The sequence below is a fragment of the Porcisia hertigi genome, chromosome 7, assembly GCF_017918235.1.
Source record: "Porcisia hertigi strain C119 chromosome 7, whole genome shotgun sequence".
NCBI lineage: Eukaryota > Euglenozoa > Kinetoplastea > Trypanosomatida > Trypanosomatidae > Porcisia > Porcisia hertigi.
Genome location: NC_090566.1, coordinates 358,685 through 385,360, shown reverse-complemented (window position 1 = coordinate 385,360; position 26,676 = coordinate 358,685). Strand labels below are relative to the sequence as shown.

The 26,676-nt window shown below is 59.4% G+C and overlaps 5 protein-coding genes across 5 annotated transcripts; all 5 read right to left on the bottom strand.

Annotated features, from left to right (window-relative positions):
- Positions 1 to 122: 122 nt before the first annotated feature.
- On the bottom strand, positions 123 to 1,571 carry JKF63_06443 (uncharacterized protein; the record flags this gene model as incomplete). Its single annotated transcript, XM_067902393.1, has 1 exon — positions 123 to 1,571. The coding sequence occupies one exon, from the start codon at positions 1,569 to 1,571 to the stop codon at positions 123 to 125; it is 1,449 nt and encodes a 482-aa protein (XP_067759414.1).
- Positions 1,572 to 3,399: 1,828 nt separating this feature from the next.
- JKF63_06442 (uncharacterized protein) lies at positions 3,400 to 3,867 on the bottom strand (the record flags this gene model as incomplete). The annotated part of the gene is made up of 1 exon (XM_067902392.1): positions 3,400 to 3,867. One exon carries the CDS (start codon positions 3,865 to 3,867, stop codon positions 3,400 to 3,402), a length of 468 nt encoding a protein of 155 aa, XP_067759413.1.
- An 831-nt stretch (positions 3,868 to 4,698) lies between these two features.
- On the bottom strand, positions 4,699 to 15,918 carry JKF63_06441 (uncharacterized protein; the record flags this gene model as incomplete). The annotated part of the gene is made up of 1 exon (XM_067902391.1): positions 4,699 to 15,918. The coding sequence occupies one exon, from the start codon at positions 15,916 to 15,918 to the stop codon at positions 4,699 to 4,701; it is 11,220 nt and encodes a 3,739-aa protein (XP_067759412.1).
- Positions 15,919 to 17,305: 1,387 nt separating this feature from the next.
- On the bottom strand, positions 17,306 to 19,750 carry JKF63_06440 (uncharacterized protein; the record flags this gene model as incomplete). The annotated part of the gene is made up of 1 exon (XM_067902390.1): positions 17,306 to 19,750. One exon carries the CDS (start codon positions 19,748 to 19,750, stop codon positions 17,306 to 17,308), a length of 2,445 nt encoding a protein of 814 aa, XP_067759411.1.
- A 1,338-nt stretch (positions 19,751 to 21,088) lies between these two features.
- JKF63_06439 (uncharacterized protein) lies at positions 21,089 to 24,859 on the bottom strand (the record flags this gene model as incomplete). Its single annotated transcript, XM_067902389.1, has 1 exon — positions 21,089 to 24,859. The coding sequence occupies one exon, from the start codon at positions 24,857 to 24,859 to the stop codon at positions 21,089 to 21,091; it is 3,771 nt and encodes a 1,256-aa protein (XP_067759410.1).
- Between the last annotated feature and the right edge of the window lie 1,817 nt (positions 24,860 to 26,676).

Below are 26,676 nucleotides of genomic sequence, written 5' to 3'. Positions count from 1 at the left end.
ATCTTTATTGGCTGTGGATGAGAAGGCGAACACACGCACACACACACACACACACACGTCTACAGTGGACAATTCGCATGTGGCCCCCCCCCGTCAACCTTCTCCAAAAAACATCGCAGAGATCATCTTTGCAGCACTGAGTTGCGCACCCCTGCCAGAGCAGAATGCCGCAGGATCTCCAGCGCACTTGGCCGCAATTGGGGATCCCTTTGTAGGATCCACTCGATCAGCTCCCGGGAGGTGGCGGAGAGGTACGCGGGAATCCGATAGTCCACCGCCACAATGCGAGAACACATGTCGTACACTTCTTGCGGCGTACGCGTCGATCGCGGCGGCAGTACCGTCCCGCCCTGCGCTAGTGGATCGAAAGGTAGCGACGCGGTCAGCATGTAATACAGCACCACACCACAAGCCCAGATGTCGCGAGCTTGGTTGTCAGTGATGCGCTCAGGCTTCGAGTCTGATGAAGCTGCAGCCATCGAGTACTGTGAGCCTGTGCTCATGAGTGAGTTCGGTGGCTGATATTCTAGTATCTCTGGAGACAAATAACCGGGCGTGCCCACAGCGGTCTGCAGAACCCTGAGGCGGCTCTGGTACACGCCGCAGTGACGGCATGTCGTGAAGAGCGTGTCCAGCGGCGGCGTAGCACCGTCATTGGATATCGGGGGGGAACCTGCCATGCTTGCTAAGCTACGGTCGATCGCCGCGTCTGGCGCCTGGGCCACAATCGCAACATCGCGATGGCAATTGCTACAAATGCCGTACGACCCCGGCTGAGGGGGGAAGCAGTGAGCATGTTGTTGCTGCGGCGGCGGCGGCGACGGCGGCGGAGAGACGGAGTGCGGCTGGTTCTGTTGCTGCTGTTGTTCCTGCTGCCGGGCGTCGTGCGTTGCACCACCGTCATCACAGCGGTGCTCCTCCAGAAGACACCCGCTCATCCCTCCCAAGCGTACGTGTGTGCCTGACTTGGCGAGGTACATGTGCTTGACAGTGATCCCGCGGTGCACGACGTGGTGCAGGTGAAGAAAGTGTACAGCCATCATGAGCTGATAAAAATAAAAAAATGCGTCTTCCTCGGGAAGGCGGCCTTCAGTGAGGATGCTGTGAACACTGCAGGGCAGCAAATCGCGAATCAGAAAAATTTTGGAGGCACTTTGCATCTTGTCGTGGATGAGCAGCACATGCCGGGAGCATTGGATTTCAAAAGACACATCCTCGTCCTTGATGGCAACCGCTGAGGGGGCAGAGGTTTGGGAAATCGTACGGGCCAAAGCGTCCGAGTTCTCCAGCTTGGAGTGGCTGCCATTGCTGGGAAGCGCGCTCGTGGCCTCCTCTGGGTGAAGGGCGAGATAGCGCGCTCGCAGATACGCTGCACTGCGGCCTAGCACATTCTCCTCGATACTAATACGGGTGCTGATGATTTCGTGCGCAACACGGTCCTTCAAGAAGGCTTTGACACGTACGCGTCGGCTAGAATTCCTGATCTCGTTGCCCTCCAAGACAATATAACTCTCCTCACGACTGACCTCCGTGAACAAGTAGCGGCCAACCTGCTTTAGTCGCGCCTTCATTGATGCTTAATGGGATTGTGAAGGGAGTTCAAGCAAGCAAATAAAGGGGGATAAAAGAATATATATATATATATATATATATATATATATATGACAGAGTGATGTAATCGGGACGAAGAGACTCTTCTCTTTCCTCCCTGACCTTCGAAAAATGTGAGCAGCAGGAAACACGCACAAAAAAAAAAACAAATGAGATGATGATGCCAACGAGCTCGCAGTTGCGGCTGTTGCTGCTGTTTGGCGCGCGGACGGTCTACACTCCGCACACACATCAAACAGGGACAAGACTGTGAAACAAAACCATAAAAGAGAACATATCTATATATATATATATATGCATATGTATGTGTGGAGGTGCGAGCTTCAGTGGATGAGCAATGCCTTGTTCCCTCCTTAAATATGTGTCGCGGGGGGAGGGGAGGGGGGGGGAGGGAGGGAGGAGAACTAGACGAACAATCAGAGAACGCGATTAAGGCTAGACGGCAAATGGAGGAGATGACGGCAGACACTGCTTGGGGTGTGGGCCGTCCCTGTGTTCCACCTCTCCCCCGTGCCTGGACCGCCTTCCCCTCCCTCTCCCCCCTTCCCCCCTTTCCTGTACACTCGAACGTACAGAGGGGAGAGAAGTGATTGAGATTGCTCGATAGCACGACGGAGGTGACGAGCAACAGACCAAGCGGCTGTCTCCCCACACACGTCGACACACCGAAAAAGCGATGTGTGAGGTGGATTTGTGTTTATGTGTGTGTGAGAGAGAGCGGTCGGGCGTAGCGATGTATCTCATTTCCCCATACCACACACACACACACACACAGGGTGACAAACAACACCAGACCAGTACACCACCCGGTCTGATGAGCGCAGCAACGAAAACGAAGACGGGAGCTCCGAGGGGGGGGAGGGAGGGGGGAAGGCGACAGACGGTGGAGTGGGTGACACACGGGGGGGGGGGGGGGGGGGTAGGAAAGGAGCTGAGGGTAGGAAAGTAGTAGGGAGGGACGACGGCGGCGGCGGCCCACGGTGATCGCGGAAGATTCACACAAGGAGCAGAGGAGAAAAAAGGAGCAGCAAATGTGTGGTCCAAGAGTAAGAGTGACAGCAAGGCAATCAAAGAATATCATAAGAGGGAGGGAACGTGCGCGGGAGCCTCTGTAGAACGTGTAGAACAGTAAAGGCGACGGCGCTGAACGCAACGTGGAGGAGGGGAGGGGGGGGGAGCAGCAGCAGGTCCACACGCCAAGCCAATATCTGGAGGAGGAGGCCCCGCCCCAAAAAGCGCAGTTGGTGGAAACAACACGAGCAACAAATCAGGCAGTTGATGTTCACACACAATTCCTTTTTTTTCTTTTTTTTGTCTGCCCCCCCCCCCCCGCGCGAATGATCGAATCTCTCACCGCAACCACAGCCACCACTACGGGGGGGGGGGGGGAAGAGGGGGGCACCAGCACACGTACAATGCACGTCACGCATCCACGCCCGGAAAGAAAGAAAGCAAGAAAGACGCGAAGCAAGGAGGTGCATTATTGCCTAGAAGGTCCAAGTCGGTGAAGCCGCACAGAGTAGGGGAGGGGAGGGGAGGGGAGGGGAGGGGAAGGAAGAGGAGAGACCACTTGAGAAGATATATATATATATGTATACAAAGAAAGCCCCTGGAAAGCAGCAGTGGTCAGTTCAAACTGAAAATATATTCACGGAGTGGCTGTGCGGGGGCAATGGAGGGGAAGGCATGTACATCCCCTCACCCCCTTCTTCTTTCTTCAACGACACTCGTGTTTTGTAAACGCGTCGCTTCCGTTCGCATTTCACTGTTGCACGCTCGTCTTCCCCCTTAGTGGAAGCGAGTACCACAGTAACAATGGTCCTTCGTGCACTTGGGTCGGTGCTTGCGAGGCGCATGCTGATGATGAGCCTGGCCGCCATGCACACACACACCCTGGTGACCTACACACCCCATGTCGCTGCCTCCAGCGCCGGCGGCACCGGCACCGGCACCATTGTGATCGACTTCGTTGATGTCGTCGTCGCTACTGTCGGTGCTACTAGAACTACTCTCGCTACTACTCTCGCCAAAAAGCTTCTTCTTGTGAAAAATGCAGCAGCACTTGCTGACGTGTTGGTTGACAGGTTCACGCACGTCCGGGTCCCAGGTAACATGCATGTGCTGATGCCGCTGTGCCAACTCCAACTCCTCTGCCGTTGGGGCAGGGCGAAGGTGTAGCACAACTGTGCGCGTCGGCACAACAGACTCTGCCTGATGCACACCACGCTCCTGCAGACGCACCGAGAGCGCATCCATGGTAGTTTCTCAGCAAGTATGCGTGTGTGTGTGTGTGTGTGTAGGTCAATGCCCAGTCACAAGAGGACAGAGTCGCTTAATTTTTAAAAAGGGGAGAGAAGGAAGGAAGGAAGGAAGGAAGGGGGGGGCGAAAGTGTGGTTCAACGCTTCTCTAATATCCTCCACCACCACCTTTTTTTTTCGGCGATGTTGTGTCACGTTTGATGTGCACGCACGTTGGATTCTTTTTTTTTTCGAGGGGGGGAGAGAGAGAGAGCAGACAAGCGAGAGGAAGGATGAAAGACGACACGTGTAGCCAGAGAAAACAGGTAGTGGAGGTGAATAAAGAAGAGAGGCCATGGTTCAGCTGGCGTTGTGGTGTACACTCTCCCTCCCCCCCTTCTTTTTCAAGTCCCCATAGTGGACAAACGACATGAGCCCCCACCTGCTCATCCGCAGCTCATGGAGTGGTTATTTTGATTCTTCCATTACAAGTTTTTCCTTCACCAATGTGAGAGGGCACCGCGATGGACACACACACACACAGTGGTGAAGATGGTGGTGTACAACCCCTACTGTGAAAGGGTGTGTGGGTGTGTGTGTAAGGCGAGACAGGGAAGACGGTTTTATCACGTCAAGAGGGTATGTTCAACATAAAAGCCGTGCACAACGTGAAGCGTGCACACGCGCACCACTTGAAGACACTGAGCTACTAATATACATCTATTCAGTTTTCTTTCCTCTCCGTCCCTCGCTACCCGCCACCCCCCCCTACCCAGCCGACACGAGCTATTCTTCACATGTCCAATTAAACATCAGGTGTGTGTGTGTGATTGGCGTGTCCGAGCCTGGCTACTTGGTGGTGGCGGCTTTACTGAGCAACGAGTAGTACGTGAAGGACTGTACAGTCGCCGCCCTGCTTCTTTGAAGTCTTTCCTCCGCTCTCGCCCCCCGGCGCACACCACCGGTGCCGACAGCCGTAGCGGGCCGCAGCGTAGGCATCGCTGCAGTAGCAGGAGCAGCAGCAGATGGGAGTGCGGAGGCCGTTACAGTACGACCGCCTGTGCTGTCCTTCGTGCCACCCAAGCCCCTGGATGTTGATCGCCGCTGATGTGGTGCGGCAGCGCCGCTGCCAGTACGCGCCAGTGTCGTCCGGTGCAAGGCGACTAAGGGGAAGAGGCGCTGTTGCGCCGAGCCCTTTGAGTGTCCGGTGTGGCTATGCAAGCCTGCATTGGTCGGACTGCTTGCCGTCTCGAGATGCGATGGGCTTGGCAGCAAATGCGATGCGAGCGGCGCTCTGTCAGGCATGGAAGGGACGGCCTGATCACTGTGATTGCGTCCCAGCATACGCGTGTTTCGGGCACCAAATGTGCTTCGCTGGTGACCTTCGCAGGAATTGGGCGATGCCCCGTCCGCCACCGGCAGCAGCAGCAGCGAGCGCTCCCCTTTTTGTGGCGGTAGAGTGGCCTCGACGTTGTATAGCAACGACTCATCGGGGTTGGATAGCCTTCGGGAGGACAGGGAGGAGGAGTCGCACATCCCAATCCTAGCGGTACTCGCCGTGGCGGTCTTTCCGCTTGAGTGCAGGGGAGTCGGCGCTGGGGTAAGTAAAGATGCACCGAAACCGACAGCGACATCACTCGCATCGCGGGGCATCTCAGTGATGAACACCGTGGCGTCGCTTGCATTGGAACAGGAGACAAGGCCGGCATAGAGAGGTCCATCACCGCCAATATGGGGGAGCGTGAAAGGGGGTGCGCTATTGGAAAACGTCGGCAGTGGTTTCTCGTGATATGATGCAGATGCGGTCTCGGATAACGCGGTCGGGTCGCTTTGTGACTCGCGCTCACGTATCGGCTCATTGGAGAGAGAGGGCTTAGAGGTACTTGCCAACGACCGCGTGGGGAGCGACGGCGCGGGTTGCTTCCATGTGAGCCGCGGCTGCCTAAAGGCTTGCCGCGCCTGCTCGTGGAGGACATGCAGCACCCACCCAACCGCGCCGCTTTGCTGGAAGGCAGCCGGCGGCAGTTGCGCTGCCCTCGTGGGAGGAGGAGGAGGGGGAGGAGGCCGAAAGCGTATCTTGATATCCCGCAAAAGAGAGGCAGCGACCATGCGATTCGACAGTGCAGTCACGCGCATCTCAATACCGCGCCTCAACTGGCGGCTCACTGCATCCGCTACGGCAGCGGTGCTGAGGCGCGGCAACTGTGCGGGATGGCTCTCGCCTACACCTGAGAGGCCAGCCTCACCCCACGGACGCCGGGTCATGGGTGACGCGTCCGCCGTCGCTATAAAATTCTGTAGTTGCTGATACACGCGATCCAGCTCCTCGACCTCCCACAGCGTCTCTGCCTTTACCTCCGCCACCTGCAAAGCGTGGCAAACCTCGTAATACTCCCCATCCGCCTGCGCGGTGCTGTCAGCAGTGACAAAAGTTTTTGGCAACACCGAATGGGCGGGATCGGTTTGAGCCGTGGTGCCTTGGGTGGCCCCGCTGGGACCGAAGCCCACGGAGGAAGCTCTCCCGTGGGTCTTTACCTCATTTCCCTCGGCGCATGACGAGTTCTCCGCAGCGGCGGCGTCGGACAAGTGCGGCAGCCCCTCCATTGCTCGGTGCAGGAGTAGGCGCAGCGCTCCTGGGAAGTCTGCCGCCCCTGATGCGCCGTGGTGCAGCAGATCAGCACCATTGCACCAGGCCTGCACAAGCGACGATAAACGGTAGTCATAGATGCTTCTCAGACGCGTACGGCACAGGTGGCCAGAGGTGACGCCTTGGCGGCTCCACACCGCGTCCAGGCCGTGAGAGCTGCCATACCGTGGGTCATGGGATGCGAGAGGCGTGACCGATGCTGACACCGTCGACACACCCTGAACCACGGCAGCGGTGAGGGCGTCTGGGAAGACGCGCCCTGCGAAATGAGGCTGTTCGGTGGCGCTCTCATTGGACACCTCTATGAGCTCCCGCTGCAGTCGGTGCATCGCCACATCCACCGCCATGTCATAGCACTGGGGGTTGAAGCCCTCGAAGAACGCGATGCTACGCATCTGTAAAGGGAGAAAAAAGAGGTCTTCGAGGCTCAGCTGTCTAGCCCGCAACTGTGCCGGAGACGAAACCCCGAGCAACAAACACAGGAGGGGGCGCATGGTCAGCAGCTCCGCCTCTATCGAACCATACACGAAGGGCTGCGCCGGCACACCACTCTTTGCGGCACAGTGCGTCCCCCCGTCTGCAGACACCAGGACGCTGTCGCGCCGCTCTGCAACAGGAGAGCCAGGACTGTGGTGGTGGAGAGCTCGCGTGCCCGGCGTCGACTGCGAGGACTGACACTCTGTGTCCTGGTCCCTGTGTGTCAGCTTGTCCGCCGCACTCCCTTTTCGCCCCTCGTCTCCTGTCCCCTCCGACTGCAACTTGTCGAGGTGGAACCCCAGCAGCATCGTACGTATGCGGTTTTTCATGTAAGCCACCTCCTCCTCTTCCCCCTGCGGAGCATTAGTCAACGCTCCCTCGTAGGCGATTCGTTGCCGCTGCGCCACTGCACGCTCAACGGCGTAGTGGAACTGAGCCTTGACAGACGCAACGAGACGATCCAGTGTGGACACCAACGTTGTGCTCGGGCACAGGCTCTCCAGTCGCGCACATGCGTACGGGGTCCATAGCGTTACGCCACCGTCGGCGTGGCCGATGCAGAGGTAACCGTTACGTCGGCACTTCAGCGTAGTGATGGAGCGCTGCTGAAGCGCTTGCTGCTCAGACATTGTCAGGACGTGGTTCGGGTGGTTCAAAATCTCAGTGAGGTAGTTGGGCAAAGTACCCTCGACGTACGCATCCCACTCCAGCGCCTCGGATCCACTGCCAGCTGCGTTTCCCGAGGCAGCAGCGGCGGTTATCCGCCCTCGACGGTCCTGCCTCTCCCGCCGGGCCCGCTCGAGCATCGCAGGGGGCGTCAACAAGCTCAGCGGGGAGCGGCTTGTAATGCACACGGCATGCCTAGTGAAAAGACACTCCACCCAGGTGTCGGTGATTGGGTTTGACGGAGTGGCCTCCTCCTCTGGGGTGAACGCAGGCGGAGGGGTAGCGCTGATGCCGGTGGTCATCTTTGTCGTGGTGACTGAGACACCGAAGAGAAGCTCTTCCTCCACCTCCTGGACGAGTGCCTCTGCCAACTGCTCCGATGTGAGCGCTGCCGGGGCTCGAGTTTCATTGCCTACTCCACCAGCACCAAGGCCCCGATCAGCATCCACACGCGCTGCGCCGCTATCGGGAACAGCGCGGCCCTCGATTGACGAGGGCATGGGTGGTAGTGCCGTGAAGCCACTGCTGTTACTGAGGCTTCTGCGACTGAACGCATCACCCCCTCCCCCTTGAGTATCGCTGAGAGCCGTGGAGTTTCGGCCGCTCTGCTGCGGCGGCTGTTGCGCACCCTGCACCGATTCCGCGTCGCCTGTGTGATGTTGCTGGAAGAGACGCTGCTCTGTCAGCGCGGCAGCCACCCATTCACGCAGCAGCATCACGCCGTTTGCGTCCAGCTCCAGCTCACCAGAGCCGGTGGAGCGTGAGTCGACGTCTGAGGACGCGCCGTGACCAGCGGCGCTGGCGGTGGCAGCCCCGGCGCTCTCACCGGTGCCGATTTGAGTTGTGTTACAGCCGCACTTGCGTGCCACGTACTCCTGCACTGTCTTTCCAGCGGACATGAACCACCACGGCTGCGCCTTCATTGGTGCCGCGGAGGTGCCTGGACGTGTTTTTCCTGCGGCGGGAACTGCCGAGGCGACCGTCATCATGCGCGCAACGGCATCGTGCAACACCGCCGCGGCGATGAACACCTCACTGGATGTGCAAGGTGTGCTTATCCGCGACAGAGTCGTCGCGTGCGTGCCGCCGCCATTGGTGTCGCGCTGCTGTGCGGGGGTGTCAGACCATGAGCTTTGAAAAATATCCCGGTGACGCTTGTAGACATCGACGATACTGCTGGCGTCCTTCGGTGGTGGGTTCGGTGAGGTCGAGGCCGGCGAGGTGGCATGGCTGCTCGAGCTGATGTGCGGCTTCTGCGGAGTGGAACAGGATGTTCCCTCCATTTGTGCGAGCACGTCCTGCGGTAGGCCAAAGACAACGCGCAGGTAATTCTGCAGAAAAGTGATATTTCCGCCGCTGCCTGGTGACGCGCCAGGATGCGCTGTGGTGAGGGCGCGCTGGAGCTCTGCTGCATAGGTTGAGGCATCCACGCCGTTGGCGCCGCGGAGGAACACCGGCGTCAGTTGGAACGCCGTGAGAAAACGCCGAACGAGATATGAGAAGATGTAGCCCTGAGAGGTGCCGACGTAAAGGGTGGCGTAGAGGGCATCAAAGGTGAGAGCCGTGACATGGCCCAGTGCGCGCTGCGACGCACACGTGTCATCGATGGAGACGGTCCACGCCAACGTGAAGCTTTGTTGGGCTGCATTCGACTCCTCCTCTGCACCACGCCGCCCCACCACACTGTCACAAGGCAGCCCCAGCAGTGCCGCGTTCCGGCACCCCTCGGCCCTGACCTGCTCACGGCTCCGTGAAGCGCACGCCACCGAATCCTTCTCGACCTCCTCGGCCAGCTCGCCTAGGAGCGCCAACACGCTGGAGCCCCTCATCAGGTGGAATGAAAGGCGACGCTGGCGATCCGCTAGTACAAGACACGGGTACGCGCCAAGGAACGTGGCCGCCGTCACCTCGTCTGTCGTCATGAAGGCGTGAGCCACCACACAGGCCTGAGCGCGGACGCTTTGAGTGTGAGGCTCGGCGCCGCCAGAGTATCCACCTGTTTCGTTGTCCATGCCATCTGAGCTGCTCAACATTGTACGCATCCGCGCACCGCTGCCCGCTTCGCCGCGCGACTGTGTATCCAAGACGGTGACCAAGCCACTCGCATGCACAAGACAGACGAGGCCGAGAGGTGGGCTGGCGGTTGCAAGCAGCACAACATCTGGATCGATCTTGTGCTCAGGTAAGGAGACTATCAGGGCCTGCATCGTGTTCATCGCTGGTTTCAAGAACACCGGAGAAGCTGCTGCTGCTGCTGGAGGCATCGTCTCGGCCGCACCCACGCCATTCAGCCGCCCCCCAGCTACGCTGCCGCCAGCTCCCCCGCTGCGGGGGGTCCTCAAAACTCGCCTAGAGTTGCTGCTGCCACTTGCCACATCGCCAATTCGGCCTTCACCGTCCTCGGCGTCACAGAGATCCACGTCAGCGCCCTTGATGCCACCCGTCTTGAGAAGTTCCTCTAAAAGACCTCCCGATGGACCTGCGGCGAGTCGTGTCGAGCTCGCGCCTGATATTTGAATGCCTGCTGCGGCGGTACGGTAGTGAACGGCGCTTGCGGGGCGGTTGAGCGACGCGAGTACACGTTGCACCTGCCTCATTGCGCGATATACCAATGTGCGAGACACGATCACGCGTGATGCCGTGGGAGAGTAGCTGAGCAGTGAGAACACGCGCAGAAGACCGTCCGCGTAGACGACGAGTAGTTCATGCGAATTGTCAAGGTAGAGCATGTGAAGCGGCTCTCGGTGGACGTTGCGGCTCAGCTGATCGGTAACCTCACCTGACGTGGTTGAGGCGGGTGCAGCCGCGGCTGAGCCGGCACTAACCCCAGACGTGTTCGTGAGGATTTGATGCAGCACCAGCGCGACAGCTTGTGCGTACGCCGGTGGAGTCAGTTGTGCTGCAGTGTTCATCACCGACGGTGCACGTGGTGGCGTAGTGGTGAGTGAGCTACTGGCACCACTGGCACCACCACCACCACCACTGGAACGCGCTGCACTGAGACCGGCGGACATGATATTCATGGTCGCGGCAGTGGTGATGGAGGAGAAAAGGTGTTGGTACTGCATCGCCGCCTCCACCAAGTCCTCCGTAAACGGAGGTGTGGTGGTGAAGGTGCGCAACAGACGCCCCGAGTCGCAGCGGTGCAGTCGGATATCTCCCTGAGCCAAAGCGTAGCTGACCCACTGGCCACCACCTCCGAGGCATGCGCACCGAATGTCGCTGAGCAACACGTTTTGATCACGCGTCACGCTCATCAGCCCATCCGTGTCATCGTCCCCACCGCCGCCCTGACCAATGCCACCGCTGCTGCTGTTATCAGGGGTTGTCGAACTGCCGTGGGGCAACCCCACCAGTGACAAGAGCTGCGATGGGGCCGCGCCGGCCCCCAATGCGCTTTCCCCCCGTTTGCTGGACCGATTGACTGCTGGAGCGGCATCGTGCGATTTGGCGATGAAACGATGCGAGCGGTGTAAACCGCTAAACGGACGCGCTGACACAGCCTCCATGACGTCGTCGACCGAGGGCGGCAACAGGCGCTGCCGTTCGCCGGTCGTCACAGTCGAGTAAGAGGAGGTCAGAAAAGCGGAGTTGAAGGCAGCCTGTATCCGCGTGGAATAGCCTGACCGCGAATTCACGCCACGGCGACTGTTGCTGCGGCCACCCCTTGACTCCAGTCGCTGTCGCTCTTTCGAGATCACGCTGGTCGTCGATTTGCCTCGATTGCTAGCGGCAGTACTGCTGTCCATCAGATGCCTGTACTCAGCGCTGCTCACGCGGATGCCAAGGACCATTGCACCGGTTAGCAGCGTCCAGAAACGGCAGTCTGCACTGCTGAGGCTGATGAGCCGGCGATGTACGCCGCTTGCCTGCGGAGCTGTCGCCGCGTCTACCAGTAGTACCCGCAGCGGTTCCGTGTGCGCACGCACACTGGACTGACCACTCAAGAAAAAGCAATGAGCTGCGTTGTTGCTGCCCATGACAAAGAGCTGTCGACCGGCGTAGTTGTATGCGGCGCTGCGGCACGGCTGCAAGCGGTACTCCGCTCCCTCGACCTCCGCCTCAATGCTGTTCTTTGTCATCCGCAAGAGTGACACCGCCGAGGAGCTGGAAGCGCCACATGCCGACATCTTGGCACCGCTGGCGCTGCTATTCTGTAGCGCAGAAGCAGTGATGCCTTGAAAAGACGCCAACCCTGTCGGCCGCCCCGCACCCCCGACGCTGTTATTGTAGGAGACGTTGAACGGCGCCCATGCGTAAAAGGAGGTGATTGGCTGCGCCTGCCGCACGGACCACACCTTCACGTACCCACTGCAGTCTACTGTGATAAGCTGGTCGAGCCCCTCCACCAACACCATCGTTACGATGCTGCGGAGGTGCGGCGCCGATGCATCGTACAGCTCCAACCGTGGTAATGTCACTGGAGGTTCAACAGCTACCGTGGCAACGCCGCTGCCGGTCACCACACCGGCACCCTCCGAGGCTGCGAGTAGCGGCAATGAAACCGCGTTAGACACCTGAGCGGATGCGGCGTTGCCGCAGCCACCGTCCACTAGCGCCGGTGCCGTCGGTAGCACAGATGTATGGTAGAGAAACACCTTGTTCGTCACAGTGTGCACCGCGAGCAGGGAAAGCAAAGGTATGGGAATGGCCAGGCGCACGCCAGTGTCGCATACATGGACGCGGTGCAGCACCTCGATGCGTACCAACGGGCGGTTCGTGTCGGTGGTGGGAGTCGCGACACCAAAAATGCCTCTGTACGGCGTTCGTTGTGCTCCAGTAGAGGCCATCCACGCAGGGGAGTAGGCCAGTCGCATGGTGAAGACATCACCATCCAACCCGCTGGAGACCACCAAACCGCTGGTGGCCACGGCCATGACAGAGGACACAAGCGCACCGGGTTTGTGCACCTGCCGCGTGTGCACGGTAAAGGTGCGAATATCGCCGTAGTATGTGCGCTGGGCGAGTGCGCGATACCCCGTCCACGCGTTCGAAGAGTTGCCGATGCGCTCCGATAGGGTGTTCGCAGCACCAGTGATAGCACTCGTCGGGCTCGCCACGCCGCTATTGCCGCCCACGACGCCCGCGCCCTTGTCTGCTGGATGGGAACTCGCAGCCCTGACGTTGTCGGCATCTTGAAACGCCGCGAGCGTCGCCAGGCGCGGGACGCGGTTCAATACGGCGTAGAGGTCCACAAGGATGATGGTGCCGCTTCGGGTGCCTAGCAGGAGGTACTCCTGTCGCGGCACGGAGAGGCGATCATGATGCATCCGCCGGTGAGGCGGCAGCGATGCGATGGGAGAAGAAGAGGCGTGGGCACTAGGTGCGGCACCGTCAGTCGGAGTGACGACGCCGTGCGAGCTGAAGCGGCACTCCCCAGAGCCGCCAGCAGCCCAGTCCATGCTTGCCACTGTCTCCGAGCAGCGCAGCGCGCCTGCCTCCGGCATCGATTGGACAGCCCGGCTGGTGGCGTAGAACCGTAGAAGCATGTCGTTGCTACGCGCCACGAACACCGGCAATGGCACAAGAGGTGAAACACCCTCGACAAGCAACGCGCCTTCGAGGCAAACCAGCTTTTCGGATTGGTGTGACCGTGTCTTTGTGGCCTCGCCCTCCTCATCGCCCTCGGAGCCACCCTCGTCTGCCGCCATACCGACCCCCGTTGTTGGAGAACGACCGAGCTGCTGCAGCAAGCTCAGTGCGGTGGACTCCTGCAACCGCCGGCCGTCCTCGTAGCGAATGTACACGCGTGGAGGTCGCTGATTGTGGCGCCACGGGCGCCGTCGCAGTGACTCGTCGTAGCCCTCATCGACAGCGACCAAGGACGCGCTTTGCCTGCGATGTGCCCTGTCGCCGCCATCACGGTCCAGACCGCTGCCCATGCGACCGATAGGTCGACCGAACGAATCGAAGGAGTCCCCCCCCTCCATCTCTTTACACAAAACCTCCATCGGTCGAACAAGAAAACGCTGGTGGATGCTACCCAGCTGCGTGCCATCGCACACGGCGTAGTCGATCGACCCCTCCAACATGACAAGCGACGCGCTGTGCCGCACCTCGAAGATGTTGCCGGTGTACCCGAGTCGCACGAGTACTGGGGCCAGCGGCTCCACAATGTACCGGTCGAAGACCGAGGCACTGCTGCGCGTCAGATTGGCAGCACGCTCCGACACCTTGCGCCGATAATCCACAACGTCTGCCTCCTCGATGAGCGCATTGGTGAAGGCCTCCCACGTGATGTAACCTTTCTGCTCTGTGTCTATTGTCGAGAAGAACCGAAAGGCGACGTCTTCGCACCTCGAAAGAAGGCGGGAGACCTCATCCAGCACAGACGGATGCTGTGCGAGCTGCTGGAGCCGCCGGCGATAAGTTTGGCGTGCCGCGCGGGCGTGGGGGTAACTCAACAGCGGTTCCTCCAGAAACAGGCTTCCCTCTCCTACGCGCTGATCAACGCGCGCGGCACTCTTGTACTCCTCTGCCAGAAGAGCCTCCTCCTCTTCGGGGACCAGCTGGCCCCATGGAAGAGGCTTCCATCGCCCTGAGAGATCCTGCCGCTGCGGTGGGCAAAGAAGTGCCCAGAGATGATATGTGTCCCTCGGCGACAGCGGCACCACTGTCGAGCGTCTCCCCTCAGGGAAGCAGCGATGCACATCCGCCAGCTGCGCGGTGTAGCTCGCGTATACACGCTTCGCCTCCTGTCGCAGGACTGGCGCGGCACGCAGCGCGTACTCGGGTGTGCACTGAGATGCATCCGGGAAGTAAAATGGGTCGAGGAGGGCGCGGCTGAAGAGGCCTGCTGGGAAGTACGAGCCGTATTGTGCAATGAATAGATAGCGGCTCACCACGTACACAAAGACAGGGAGGGTGAGCTGCATCTGGTAAAGATCGCCGCTGCGGCCGAGGAGCATCGGAGGCGCCGATAGCGCCGTCAGGGGAGCAGTGGACGCGCCCGCCGCCGCCGTCGTCGAAAGCGGTGGGGTAGATGGTGCGAACCCCGTCAACGCTGACTCATTCACATCCGTGGCGTCTATAGCGATGCGCGACGTTGTCTGGTGCACCATCATCTCGCGCTGCTCCACCGACACGGCCAGGGCTAGGTCGTCGTAAAGATCAAAGTCCCAGACCGCCTTCGCAGGTGACAGTGCGTGCAGTGGCAGACCGGTGCGTCCACAGTTTGTCGGCGACTGCGGACACCGTCGTGGCGGAACAGAAGTGTTACTTCCAGTAGTCTCTCCTGCTTTGACCGGCAGCGCAACCGCAGTGGCAGGGTCGGTGGTGATCGTCGTGGCAGACCCAGCATTTGACCACTCTGTAGTAATGTTGCGCCAATACACCGGCCGCAGCGCTGCACATAAAGCCAACGGCGTCATCGCATGATTCAAGACAGACGGGTCTCGTGCCTCTGCGCGAGTGCCAGTACGCTTGTTGGCAACGCTCTGTTGCAGCCACTGCCTCTGCTGCTGCTGCGACCACGCCTCAAACAGACGTCGCTGGGCCTGCAGCAGGCGCGGTTGAACGTGCTCGGTGTGATACTGTGCAACCCACTCTCGACGAGCGCGCTGAAGGTGTACCACCGGCACGCCTACAGGGAGACTTTCACTGCCATAGAGATATCCGTGCGCGGCGCGCAACGCTGCATGGGCGGCCACATCGCGCACCTGCACGGCGCTGAGAACGGCAGCGGGTTCGTCCTCCGAGCCATCGCTGGCCGCCTTCTCGCTCTCGCCAGCGGCCACCCCTGTGTCCTTCGCATAGATTCCCGGATCCCCTCGTGCTTCCGTGGCGAAGTCCCCTACGCTTGACTCCGTGTGTCTGTGCATCAGCTCCGACCGCATCGAGGCAGCCACGAGCTGCTTGAACTCATGCAGCTGCTCCTTCAATGGAGTCACGAGAGCATGTGCGCAGAAGGACTGCTGGAGCACCTCCAAGTCTGCGAGGGCAATAAGAAGAATGGATGGCGGTGGTACACCGCTACTGGGCAGCGTCACGGACTCCCGTTCCGTACCCCGCACCTCTGGAACGGGCACCGCCGGCGGCTCGCCACCAGTAAAAGTGGGGACATCGGCTCGACTAGATGATTTGCCGGCGGGGGTATTCTCAGACGCCTTTGCAGCCGCACTTTCCAGTCTTGAGTGGTGTGAGAAATCAGGGGTCGCTGGGAGATTACCCGGGAGTGGCGCTGCAGCTGCGGCTGTCACCACACCCACCGCCGATGGCGATAACGTCTCGGCCGTGAACCCGGCGGTTTTTGGGAGTAAAGAAAAAATTGGATTGTCCATCACGTCACCAAGCAAAGTGGCGTTGACGGACCACTCACGAAAATGCGAGGCAGTGGGCGCCACACTCGTAGTGCCAAGTTCGGTGTGGCTGGCCTTGGGTGTCTTTTCAGCGGGTGGCACGGTCGATGGCAACGGGGTGTGGGAGGTCAACGGGCGATACGTAGAAGACGCCAACGAGCTCGCATATTGCGCCACGGCAACAGCAACATCTGTCGCTCGTGAGGGCCATCTAGACACCTCTGGCGAAGCGGCTCGTCCTCCTGCTGAGGACGAGGCGATGGCGCCCTGTGAAGACAACAACACCGACGCTGCAACGGGCGGCTGTGGTGGTGTCTCTGTGAACGTGCCAAGCTGAGCATGGGTAGCAGACGACATGCATAAGGAGTCCAAGGTCGCGCTGTGCTTGAGCGCGGTGTCATTGCCTTCACCCAACGACGAGGATGAGGCGGCGGCAAAGGACATCCGTGCCTCTTTGGATAACCCGACTGCCCCCAATCAAAGTGCGTAATGTACTTGCGTGTGTGTGTGTGCGTGTGTGTATGTATGTGTGTATGTGTGTGTGTGTGTTGGTTGGTGGTCGTAGTCGCCGTCGTCCGCTGTATGGGCAAAAAGCCTTGTTCACGATCGAGAGAGATGCGGTAAGGTAGAGGGCGAGCCACACACACACACACAGAAAAAGACACACAACGGGACAGGGTAGACGCTGGGGAGTACAGCTCTCGGGGAGGGGGGGGTAGGGGGAAGGGGGGGAAGGGGGCTATATGCAATGAAACATGTACACCTCATGATACCACCCCCAGAGCGGGTTGCAGAAGTGAGCCTCCACGCCGATATGAGGAGCACATAATGTGACACTCCTTCACATAAACACACATACATATACATACGTGGTGTCGATAGTCCGTGGATGCATATATATGGTTTGGCTCGGTGGGAGAAGGTCCGTATAATCGCTTTCGTCTTCATTTTCCATGTGGACGCGTGTGCACGGGCATTCCCTGAGGGCCATGGATGCAGATAAACAGAAAAATATAGATCCAAGGGCATACAATATATATAAATATATATATTGCATAAAAAAAGGGGGGAGAGAGGATCGCGCCCAAATATAACCTGGGGGTTTGGTGGCGTTGCTGTCTGCTTATGGTGCATGTGTGTGCGTGTGTGTGTGTGTGCCGGATTGTTCTCTCTCTGTCAAACATTTGTGGAGGGAATGTCCCTCCGCACCACACCAAATACACGAGAGGTGCTGCCCCCGGGATGTGGGCTCGCCAGCGCGGCGAGCTAAGCAACCCCCCTCCTCCCCTCCCCTCCCCCCACCCACCACCAAAAAAAAAAGAGGGGAAGAAGACGTGCTGGTAGGCCTTGAGAACAACCGTTGCTGACCCTATCGCATCCCCTCCAGAAGTGCCTTGATGGGCTCGCCGAGGGAGACCGTCTGACTCACCTCGTACTGCATGGCGTTGGCTGAGACCGCGTGTAAATCATACCAGTAATTCACAGTGACGCAGGCGCTCTCGCGGCTGGCCTGGGGCGTTGTGTTACTCAGAAAATTCAGGCGATAAACGGTGGCGCCGTTCGAGACATGAAAATTGCCGACCGGATCGCGAATGCGGCCACCACGCCCGCGCTTGGCGGTGCAGAGGTACGTGGCGACAGATCGGAGTAGAGGCGCCTCCAGAGCCATCGTGAACGCATGGTCCATCCACCACGGCTGCGATTGCCGATGTGCCGGTGTGCTGCCCGTGGCAAACGTGGCACGACTGTCATCACACGCTATCGAAGAAGAGGAAGGCCCATCATCGTGGCGGAGGAGACCCACAAGGTACTGCAGTACCGCTATGTCTCTGGCTGCGTAGTTGTCGCTGTCGCCTGCGGACAGCGCAGGCACAACAAGCGAGCTTTTCACGGGCAGCACATCGGGGTGTCGCAGGGCGTAGCCCACGACAGCCTCGCGAAGCGGAGCCAAGTAGCGCGTCTCCTCTTCCTCTGCACAGAGCTGCTCGCCGAAGAGACCGCTCACCATCTTACGGGCCGCCGTCGCCGTCGCCATGGAAGCAGCCAACGCATCCACCTTACCAGCCAGCCACCTGACGTAAAGAGGAATGGGTGAGAGGGTGCTAAAAGTGTGAATGGGCGTCAAGCCGCGTGCCTGGCGACTGGCGTTGATGTTGCCCTCCACTTCCTGCACGACACGCTTGATCAAACGATTGCCCATATTCATTCCGCTCAAAGCGCTCTGAGCAGAGTTGATGCTGTAGAAGATGGCTGTGTTCACATTGCCATCATCCGACATGCCGGCGCCATCCGCCACGGCCGACGATGACAGCCCGTCGCGGAAGGCAAGAGCTGCCCTCGACGTGTTCGCCGGGTCGGACAGCGGCGTAGGACGGCCCAGTATCTTATCTACAGAACTCGCAATGCCATGTGTTAGTGCCACCTGCACTGCGATGAGCGGCTCCTCAACGACGGCGGGGTGCAGGAAGGCAAACATGTGACGGTGGTGAGCAGGCTGCATCCGATAGCGCATGTCGTCAAATCCACGGACGAAGGGATGCACGCGCTCGGCTCGCATGATCTTGTCTAGCATCGACGGCGGCGTCGTGAACCACGTCAGCTCCTCCATCACCAGATACTCCTTCGAAAAGAAATCTTGAAAGAGAAGGGACAGGGCGCCGTCGATGAGGCCTACTTCCAGGAGGCGACCACGCCACTTGGACAGCTCGCCGGCGCAGCGATTGCGCTCGGAGGCGCCGGTGGCTGCTACTGCTGCTGCTGCTGCTGCTGACAGCGGTACCACGGGCTTTCCCGTCACAGGCTCAGACGAGGACCGCAAGCGCTGTTGCTCTCGCATGAGCCTTCTGATGTTCTGTTTGCATAATCTCTCGAAAACGCTAGTCAGCTTTCGAAAATGGATGAGCCGCTGGAGGCCGTCTGACATGGCGGCCGTATGCCACAACCAGGCGTAGTAAAGGGGAGAGCCGGCGCTTCGGGCCTCGAAGCAACACCGCATGACCTCACTCTTTGCCTTGATGAGCTTCTCGGCGAGCTCGTATTTATCGACAGCGCTCCCTGCAGCACCAGACACACCAGCTGAAGCCGCCTGCTCCGTTTCCTGGGTCTCTGCCTGTCGCAGCAAGGTGGTGTAGGCGTCCACCTTTGCCGTCAGCTGCATGCTCGCCTTCATCACCAAGTCGAGGTCAAAGTTGAGCTCGCTCAGGACTGAGATAAACATAAAGTAGTTGTCCTCCGTGGTGGTTGGGACATTGTCAGCTGTGACGCTCTCCTGGACGGCGGGTGGTACGAGTATGTCGAAGGTTGCCCACACGCTCTTCACAATGTCGCTGCGAATGCGGCCCTGATCCCCACGGATGGCGTGGCGCAGGCGGGACAGCACTTCTGCGCCTGTCAACTCCCCAGCTCCGTAAGCTTTCGGTGGTGTGGTCAGAGTGGGCGACGTCGGAGACGATAACGGTGCTGCTGCCGCTGCCGCTGCTCTGTCTGCGGCGAGGTGAACCTGGGAGATGAGATACGAAGAAGCCACACCACCAGTAGATTTGTGAACGAGACCCCACAGCCGCTGGCACCATTGAGAGACGCGTTCTTCACTCGCCATGGTGCCTGTTTGCGGGGGTGGGGGTGGAAGGTTTGACAGCGATACACGCGTCGAGAAACTAAAGTGTCGCCGTGGGCATTCCACGGTGCTGGCAGAGAGGCGGGTGGTGTTGCGCCCCGCGACGACCGCTACAGCACCACCCGCGCCGCCAGTAGACTGATAAGCACAGCCCCACTGCTGCGACCGCAGCACGGTGGCAGCAGGATAGCGGTACATGTGTCGTACTCGCCCAGACTAACGAGGAGGCGCGCCCACGCTCTCGAACAGGCTATTTCTTTTTTATTCTTCTTTCTCTCCCTCAAAGGTCTATGGAACGGAGGTCGTTTGCGTGGGCAAGCCTGGCGATTGAAGAGAGAGAGAGAGCAGCAGCAGCAGCAGCAGCAGCAGCAGCAGCAGCGGGTGTCGTGTGTTCCTGCGATCCATGAAGACGAACGAGTCACGTGCGCAAAGGGCGGGCGGGGGGGGGGGGGCTAAAAATGAAAGCCGTTTGGTGTGTGCATACACACCAGGCAGACGGAGATGCCGATGGACACCGCAGACGGCTACTAGACTCAATGTCTCTGGGCGCGCGCAAAGAGAGAGAGAGACGGAAGGGGGGGGCGTGGGCAGAGAGAGCGAGAGCCGTCCATGCACAGCAAAGCCAGACCAAAGAACGAAAACGAAAAGTCGGTTCACGTGATGCAGCAGCAGCAGCAGCAGCAGCCGAATAGACTGAGAGGGAGTGAGAGGGAGTGGGAGGGCGATACGGATGCAGAATGCGCCGCCCTGTGCAATCACAGGACTGGGCTGGGGGATGTGATATACGCATAGCACAAACAGGGAGACAGGCGTCAAGAAAAAAAAAACAAGCGACCAGGGGAGAGGGGAGAGGGGAAGGGGGGGGGAAGGTGTGTGAAGAAGTCGATGTCATATACGTAAGTGGATGGAAGAGTGCATAACTAGCTGCGGCATCAAGACAGCGTGCGTATGATTGCAGTGATCAAACCCAGCGGGGGGGAGGAGGGGGGAGGTCAGGACACGCACACACGCAAAATGGTGGGCAGTAAAGACGCAGCAGGCCGTTGGAGAGACACCCCGAGTCAGAGCCACTTGGGGGTGGGGGAGAGAAGGGAGGGAGCGCAGCTGGCACATGAGCGTTGAGAGCGTAGAAGAAAGAAACACACACACACACACACAGACACAGAGACATCCCACACACACATATATGCACCGCGTTTAGTGTGTATATGTCATGGTCATGTATCCGATATTACCTCAACTCGATGTTTACGCGTTATACTCGTTTAAAACATGGCAAACAAGGGGTACCGGGGGCATGAGAGGCAGAGAAATGCTGGCGTCACCCGCCAGTGAACAGATCCGCAGGCAAGCAGACGGGGGAAGGGGGGGGGAGGGGGGAGAGAGAGAGAACAGCGGCAAACACAACGGTGTCAGTGACTCTCTTGTGATGGCGGTGTTGGAGAGAGAAAGCAACCGAGCACAGATAACCATGCGCACGCCCCTCCTTTCCTCCTTCCTGCCCCCTTCTTCTGACACTCTCAACAGACATCCACTTCACAGCTGCCATATCTGCAGCACCGCGCGCTGCTCATCTGTCAAGCTCAGACGTTGCTGCTGCCACACCTGTGAGTACCCCTGCACAAACACGGCTGCACCCTGCTGCACCAGCCGCTGTTTCTCCGCGTCATCCACGGATGCTGCGGCGAGAACGTTTGCAACAGCTTTAACCACGGACGACAGCCAGCTCGACACCGCCGCGGCCGAGGCGGCGTGGTTCGTGCCCAGCAAGTAGCACAGAGTCCGCACCGCATTCGGGTTCTCGGCCTTGTCCACCTTCATGGGCAAATGTGCCATGAGGGGAGGGATGACCTGGTCGACGGGCAACAACGGCAGCGGGAGGCAACGGATAAACGAGCAAGTGGCACTGACCGCATTGTCAACCGCCTCCGGCATCTCGTCCTCCTCATTGCCCACAACAGACCAAAGCACCTGGAAGGACTCCAGAGTGACGTTAGACTGCTGCGTGAAGAAGCTCGGGCAGCCCTCTACAAGAACTCGCAGCAGATACGCACTGTTCGCCCTTGCAGCAGACTCGTCCGATCCTGCCATAACCCTGAAGCTTAGCTGCACGGCCGCCTCGACAAATGGCGCTAGCAGCCGCTCCGACTCTGGCGACGCAGTGTCACCACTACTGGGGTCAACGGCAGCGTACGCCTGTAGCACAGCGGCCAGAGTACCTACACCAGTCACGAGCCCCTCTGGGGGCCGCGTCTCCACGTCGGCATGCATGATGAGGAGCGGAACCAGGTAGGGCATGTAAGGCTCCAGCAGCGCACCGTACACTTTGACAATGCTATCCAGCATCTCGGCGGCGGCGTCCAGAACTACCTCGTCGTGATCCTCAGGCAGGTGGACCTGTTGCGTCACCATCTCTGGTCCAACAAACGTGTACCACGGAGGTATCTCAGCGGTTGGTGGCCGCTGTGTGGCTGGTGGTGCAGCGGTGATGCCGTTTTGTTCGTGCTGCGCCATCGCAGCCACAATCGCGGATGCCTGCGCCTCAGCCGCCTCGTCAGCGAGCCTAAAAAAAGGATCCTTGCCCTGCAAGTAATACGCCTTGTCTGCACCGGCTGCATCGCCCTTCTTCTGCTGATACTCTTCAAAGCTCATATTTTCGGCACCGTCCGCATCGCTGTCGTCGTCGTCGTCGTCGTCGTCGCGCTGGCACGGCATCGTCCCGCGCAGCAACTGCACCACATCCCGCAACACTGCATCAGGGCCGTCGATGGCGCATTGAGTACCGAAGTAGTTCATCAGGATCGTCACCGCCTCGCACGCGGCTCCGACAACTTCGCGCTCTGCGCTTTCCTCCTCGATCGTGCGAAGTAGCAGGCTCAGTAGCTCATCGATGCGATCGCGCACGGGCAATGGCAAAACATCCTGCACGAGACCCCCGCTGCTGCCAGCGAGACCGGTTCTTCCCGCAACTATGGCAGCCCGGCTGCGCGTCTGCATCTCCTCCGCAGGGAGACCGGCAGAAGCCTTGGCAAGCTTCGCCAGGGCAATGAGGGCGTTCGAGCGAATGTTAGGGTAGTAATGCGAGTCCAGTCCTGCCAGCGCCTCCCAGCACGCTGCCGTCTGTGCCTCCCCAAGCTGGCTCATCATGACGTCGGCAAATACACCAATGCAATACACAGCAGAGGACTTCTCCTCGACGTCGGCGGTGCGTACGCGCAGGTGAATCTCCTCTGCGTTGTCGCCACCGTCCTCGTCATCTTCGTCGTCATCGTCATCGTCGTCGTCGTCGTCCTTCCAAGCAGCAAAGGCAGACAGGGCCCCACCAACGCTCTCGCTGGCTAGCAAATGCTTGTTCTTATACACAGCCCGGTCTTCAGCAATCGTCTCTAGGGCGCACCGGATGGAGTCGCACAGGTACAGCGCAAAGTCCTCCTGAAACAGCTCGCACATGTTTGCTAGGAAGCCAAAGCTCTGCTCCCGAACAGCGGCGTTGCGTGTGTGCAGGTTCGCCACCACCTCCTGCATGAAGAAGGGAAGGTAAGGAGCGAAGGCGGCGCGGCCCATCGCGGAGCCGACGACGCCAACGGTCTCGGTTGCCTGCGCCCGCAGCGCCGTTGTCTCCGGTGTATTGAACTGGAAGGGCTGCCGCAGAGTCTCGAGCAGCTCTGGGCCGTGGCTCGCGAACGCTGCCGAGTGTGTCATACCCATCGATGAGAGCACACCACACAAACGGCACTGTGTTTCAAGCGAGCTAATCGGAATGGCTTCCATCACGGCAGGCAACAACGTTGGCACGTAGCGGTCGAGGTTCTCCTGGAGGTTTTCGCACAGCGTGTCCAGCGCCTGGGCGACGCGACGACGCACGAGGTCGTTGGAGTCCTTCAGCAGCGGCATCAGCATGGGCAAAAGCTCGTTGTGGTGCACCAAAACTTCAGGCTGCAGGTGAGCGCAGAAGTACGACAGAGCAAAGGCAGCGGCCTCACGTGGTACCGCGTCGGTGTCGCTCAGGAAGGCGCGTGTCACCGTCAAGACGTACCGGACACGGCGACGCAGGTAGCTCGAGTGCCCCTCGGCAAGGCAGGCGAGAGCGATCATCGTGGCCTTGCGGGTTCGGGCGTCCACGCTTTCCGGGGCATCTGTGACCCTCGAGATGTACGGCAACAGCACCGCCGTGAAAGCCTTGCTCGCCACCGTCGTCGCAAGCGCGCTCAGCAGTCGGCCACCCACCATGCAGGGGGATGTGACGTGCAGCATGTCCACATCGTCGTCATCGCTGCTGTCCACATCCGCGTCATTCACGTGGCCGTTGCCCTGGTCTGAGATGGAGATGGTGTTATCCTCTGACATGAGCCCGAGACACACCTGCACCAGCGGCTCCAACAGAGTTGGGGCCGCGACAAACCTTGGCTTCATCGTCGCCAGCTGGCCCAATGCAGTCCCACAGTTCTCACGGACGCGTGGATGGTGCTGCGGATTCGCCATGAGCCGGATAAGCGCCTGCGCCAAATCCTGGACGACAGCGCCGTACTTCTTCACCGGTAGGTCACCAAAAAGCTGCTCCAGTAACTCAAGCACACTGATGCACAGTGACGCTCTCGCCTCCACAGCCGCCCCGTTCTCCAGGACACCGATGCAAGCGGGTACAAGGTGCGCGAGAAACACGCTGCGGACAGTGGGGTGCTCGTGGAGAGCCGGCAGCAACACCATGGCAGCCCTCACCGCTGCGGCCTGCACCACCATGTCTCCGTCGCCGAGACCGCGAATCACAGACTCGGCCGCCAGTCCACTTAGCGCGTTTTGCTCCGCAAACACCTCGCCGAGGCTGTAGAGCAGCACCATCGCCAACTCGCGCATCTCCACCCGCGTGTCATCTGTGGCAGCACGGATTGCCTGCTGCAGCTCTGGCCACCCGCCACCGCCACGGCTAGCGTCTGCCTTCGCCAGTCGAGTGACGACGTGTGCGATAGCAAAACGAACTGGACGTGTCGTCTCGTCACCCAACCGTTGCAGCAGAAGTTGACGCAGCTGATGCTGCTGCTCCGGCGTCAGCACACGCCAGAGAGAGAAGACGCGCTTGCGCAATAGTACGGCAGCCATCTGGCGAACGCCAGTCGGCGCTGTGGACGGTGTGCCATCCGGGGTTCCGCAAAGGATTGTCACCAACTGACCCACGTTCGGGGGTTGCTGAAGCGCATTCGTAAGCTCTGCCTCGCTTCGGCGGCGCTCGGCGTTGTCGACTACGTGCAAAATATGAGCTATGACAGTGCAGAGCTCGTCAGCTGTATAGAAACGGCCACTGCTCTGCATCGCTGCACTGCTTCGTCTCCCCCACCCACCTCACCTTTTTTTAATTTTTTCGTTTCGGGGATAAATGCAAGCAGAGAAAGAAAGCCCAGTAAGGAAAAAGCCTGTCTAACCGTGGGGGCGAAGGTGCCTTGCAGAGTTACACACACACACACACGCACGCACGCACCAACTAGATCCCGCGTTAGACGCAGCGCACCCAGAGGCCACACACTGCTTGAGAGGGTTATTCCGTTTAGAGCCCACCCCACGCACGCACGCACGCACGCCGAACCTTGGGGTCTGGGATTTGAGAAAATATTGTGAAACGAAAGGCTGGCGAGCCTCAAGGTGTGTGTGTGTGTGTGTGTGTGTGTGTGTGTGTGTGTGTGTGTGTATGTGTGTTGCGTAGGGTGACGTTATGTATCGCAACATAGAAAATCATTTTAAAAGAAAAGGCAGAGGCAATAATGTAGAAGATAAAGTAAAGAGATGCATAAAAAAAGGGGGTAAAGGCAAAACATTTGCTAACCTGATGGGGGGTGGTGGTGGTGGGAGGTCTGTGGAGCACACACACACACGCACACACACACCAAAAATCAAACCAAGATGTTATTTGGCCTAACGCTCTCCCCCCCCCGCTTTATCTTCAGTGAGCAGGCCAGGAGCAATCGCCTGGTCGACGCAGTCGACTTCAAAGCCGCAAGAAGTGTGTGTGTGTGTGTGTGTGTCATCACTCGTCTTGGCGAGGTGTAGCATCTAGACATCCATGTATACATGGACATGTATTCTGCATGTTCCATCCCACAGCAATGCTGCCCCCCCCCCTCCCATCCTCCCTCCTCTCTCTCTGGCGCTGGGAGGCTCGAGCGCCTTTGTCATCGAGAGCGGGTGCGCTGTTGGTGGTGTGGTAGGCGTCGCTGCTGAGCCTGATGCGGCGACGTCAACTCTAGGCGGAACTAATGCCGTGACGTGATGTCACGGGTCTACGTTTGCCGACAGAGAAGAGGAACGGAGAACGGTGGGCGACAAAGAAGTGGCGGTCGTGGAGCTCGGTAGGTCGAGGCGGGTGCTCGTGGAGCGAATAAGAAAAGCCGCCCCGTGCTTGGGGCGCAGAAGGGCTCGCAGTGTGCTCGCCATTGGCTGCATGCACCACCCTCGCGGGTGGCACTATTGCGCGTGTTGGCCTCGTCGACGTCGTCACGGCCTGACACCTGAGGGATACATGGCAGTGACAGCTGCGATGTCCTCTGCGAGGACTGCAAAGAGCCCTGATAGAACCGCGGTGTCGGCTTGCCAAGCAACAGTTCCTGCTCAAGTCGCATTCCGGATGCGACGCAGCTCTGGGCCGGTTGCACAATTCAGCAGCGCATATGAGTGTCCTCCAGCATCTGCCAATGTCATGAGGATCGCGCGTTAAGGTTTTTGAGCCCTCTCGTGGCGGTGCCGCCACTGCCACCACCGGCTGAGTCACGTAAGATAGCATCCCAGTAGGTGTATAGCGCGTAACAGACAATGTTGTCGTCGCAACGTAGCCCTGGAATTCTCTGGTTCAGGGGGTAGCACACATGGAGTGGTGGCGGAAGGGCGTCCTCCGTCACCAAGTGCATCAGTGGAGGAACTAAGACTGTGGCTACAAGGAGCAGCAGCATGAGTCCCAAGGAGTGAGGCTATGTCAGTAGTTGACGCCCACGCACGTGATGGATCCATGGCCGTTCAGGCAGTCACCGTTGTGCAGCGGCGTCACCTGTGTGCGATGTGGGTGCGGAGAGCAGGCATGTTGATGCCGGGACGGATATACACATCCAAAGGTGCTCTATCCCTATGAGAAGACGCCACCG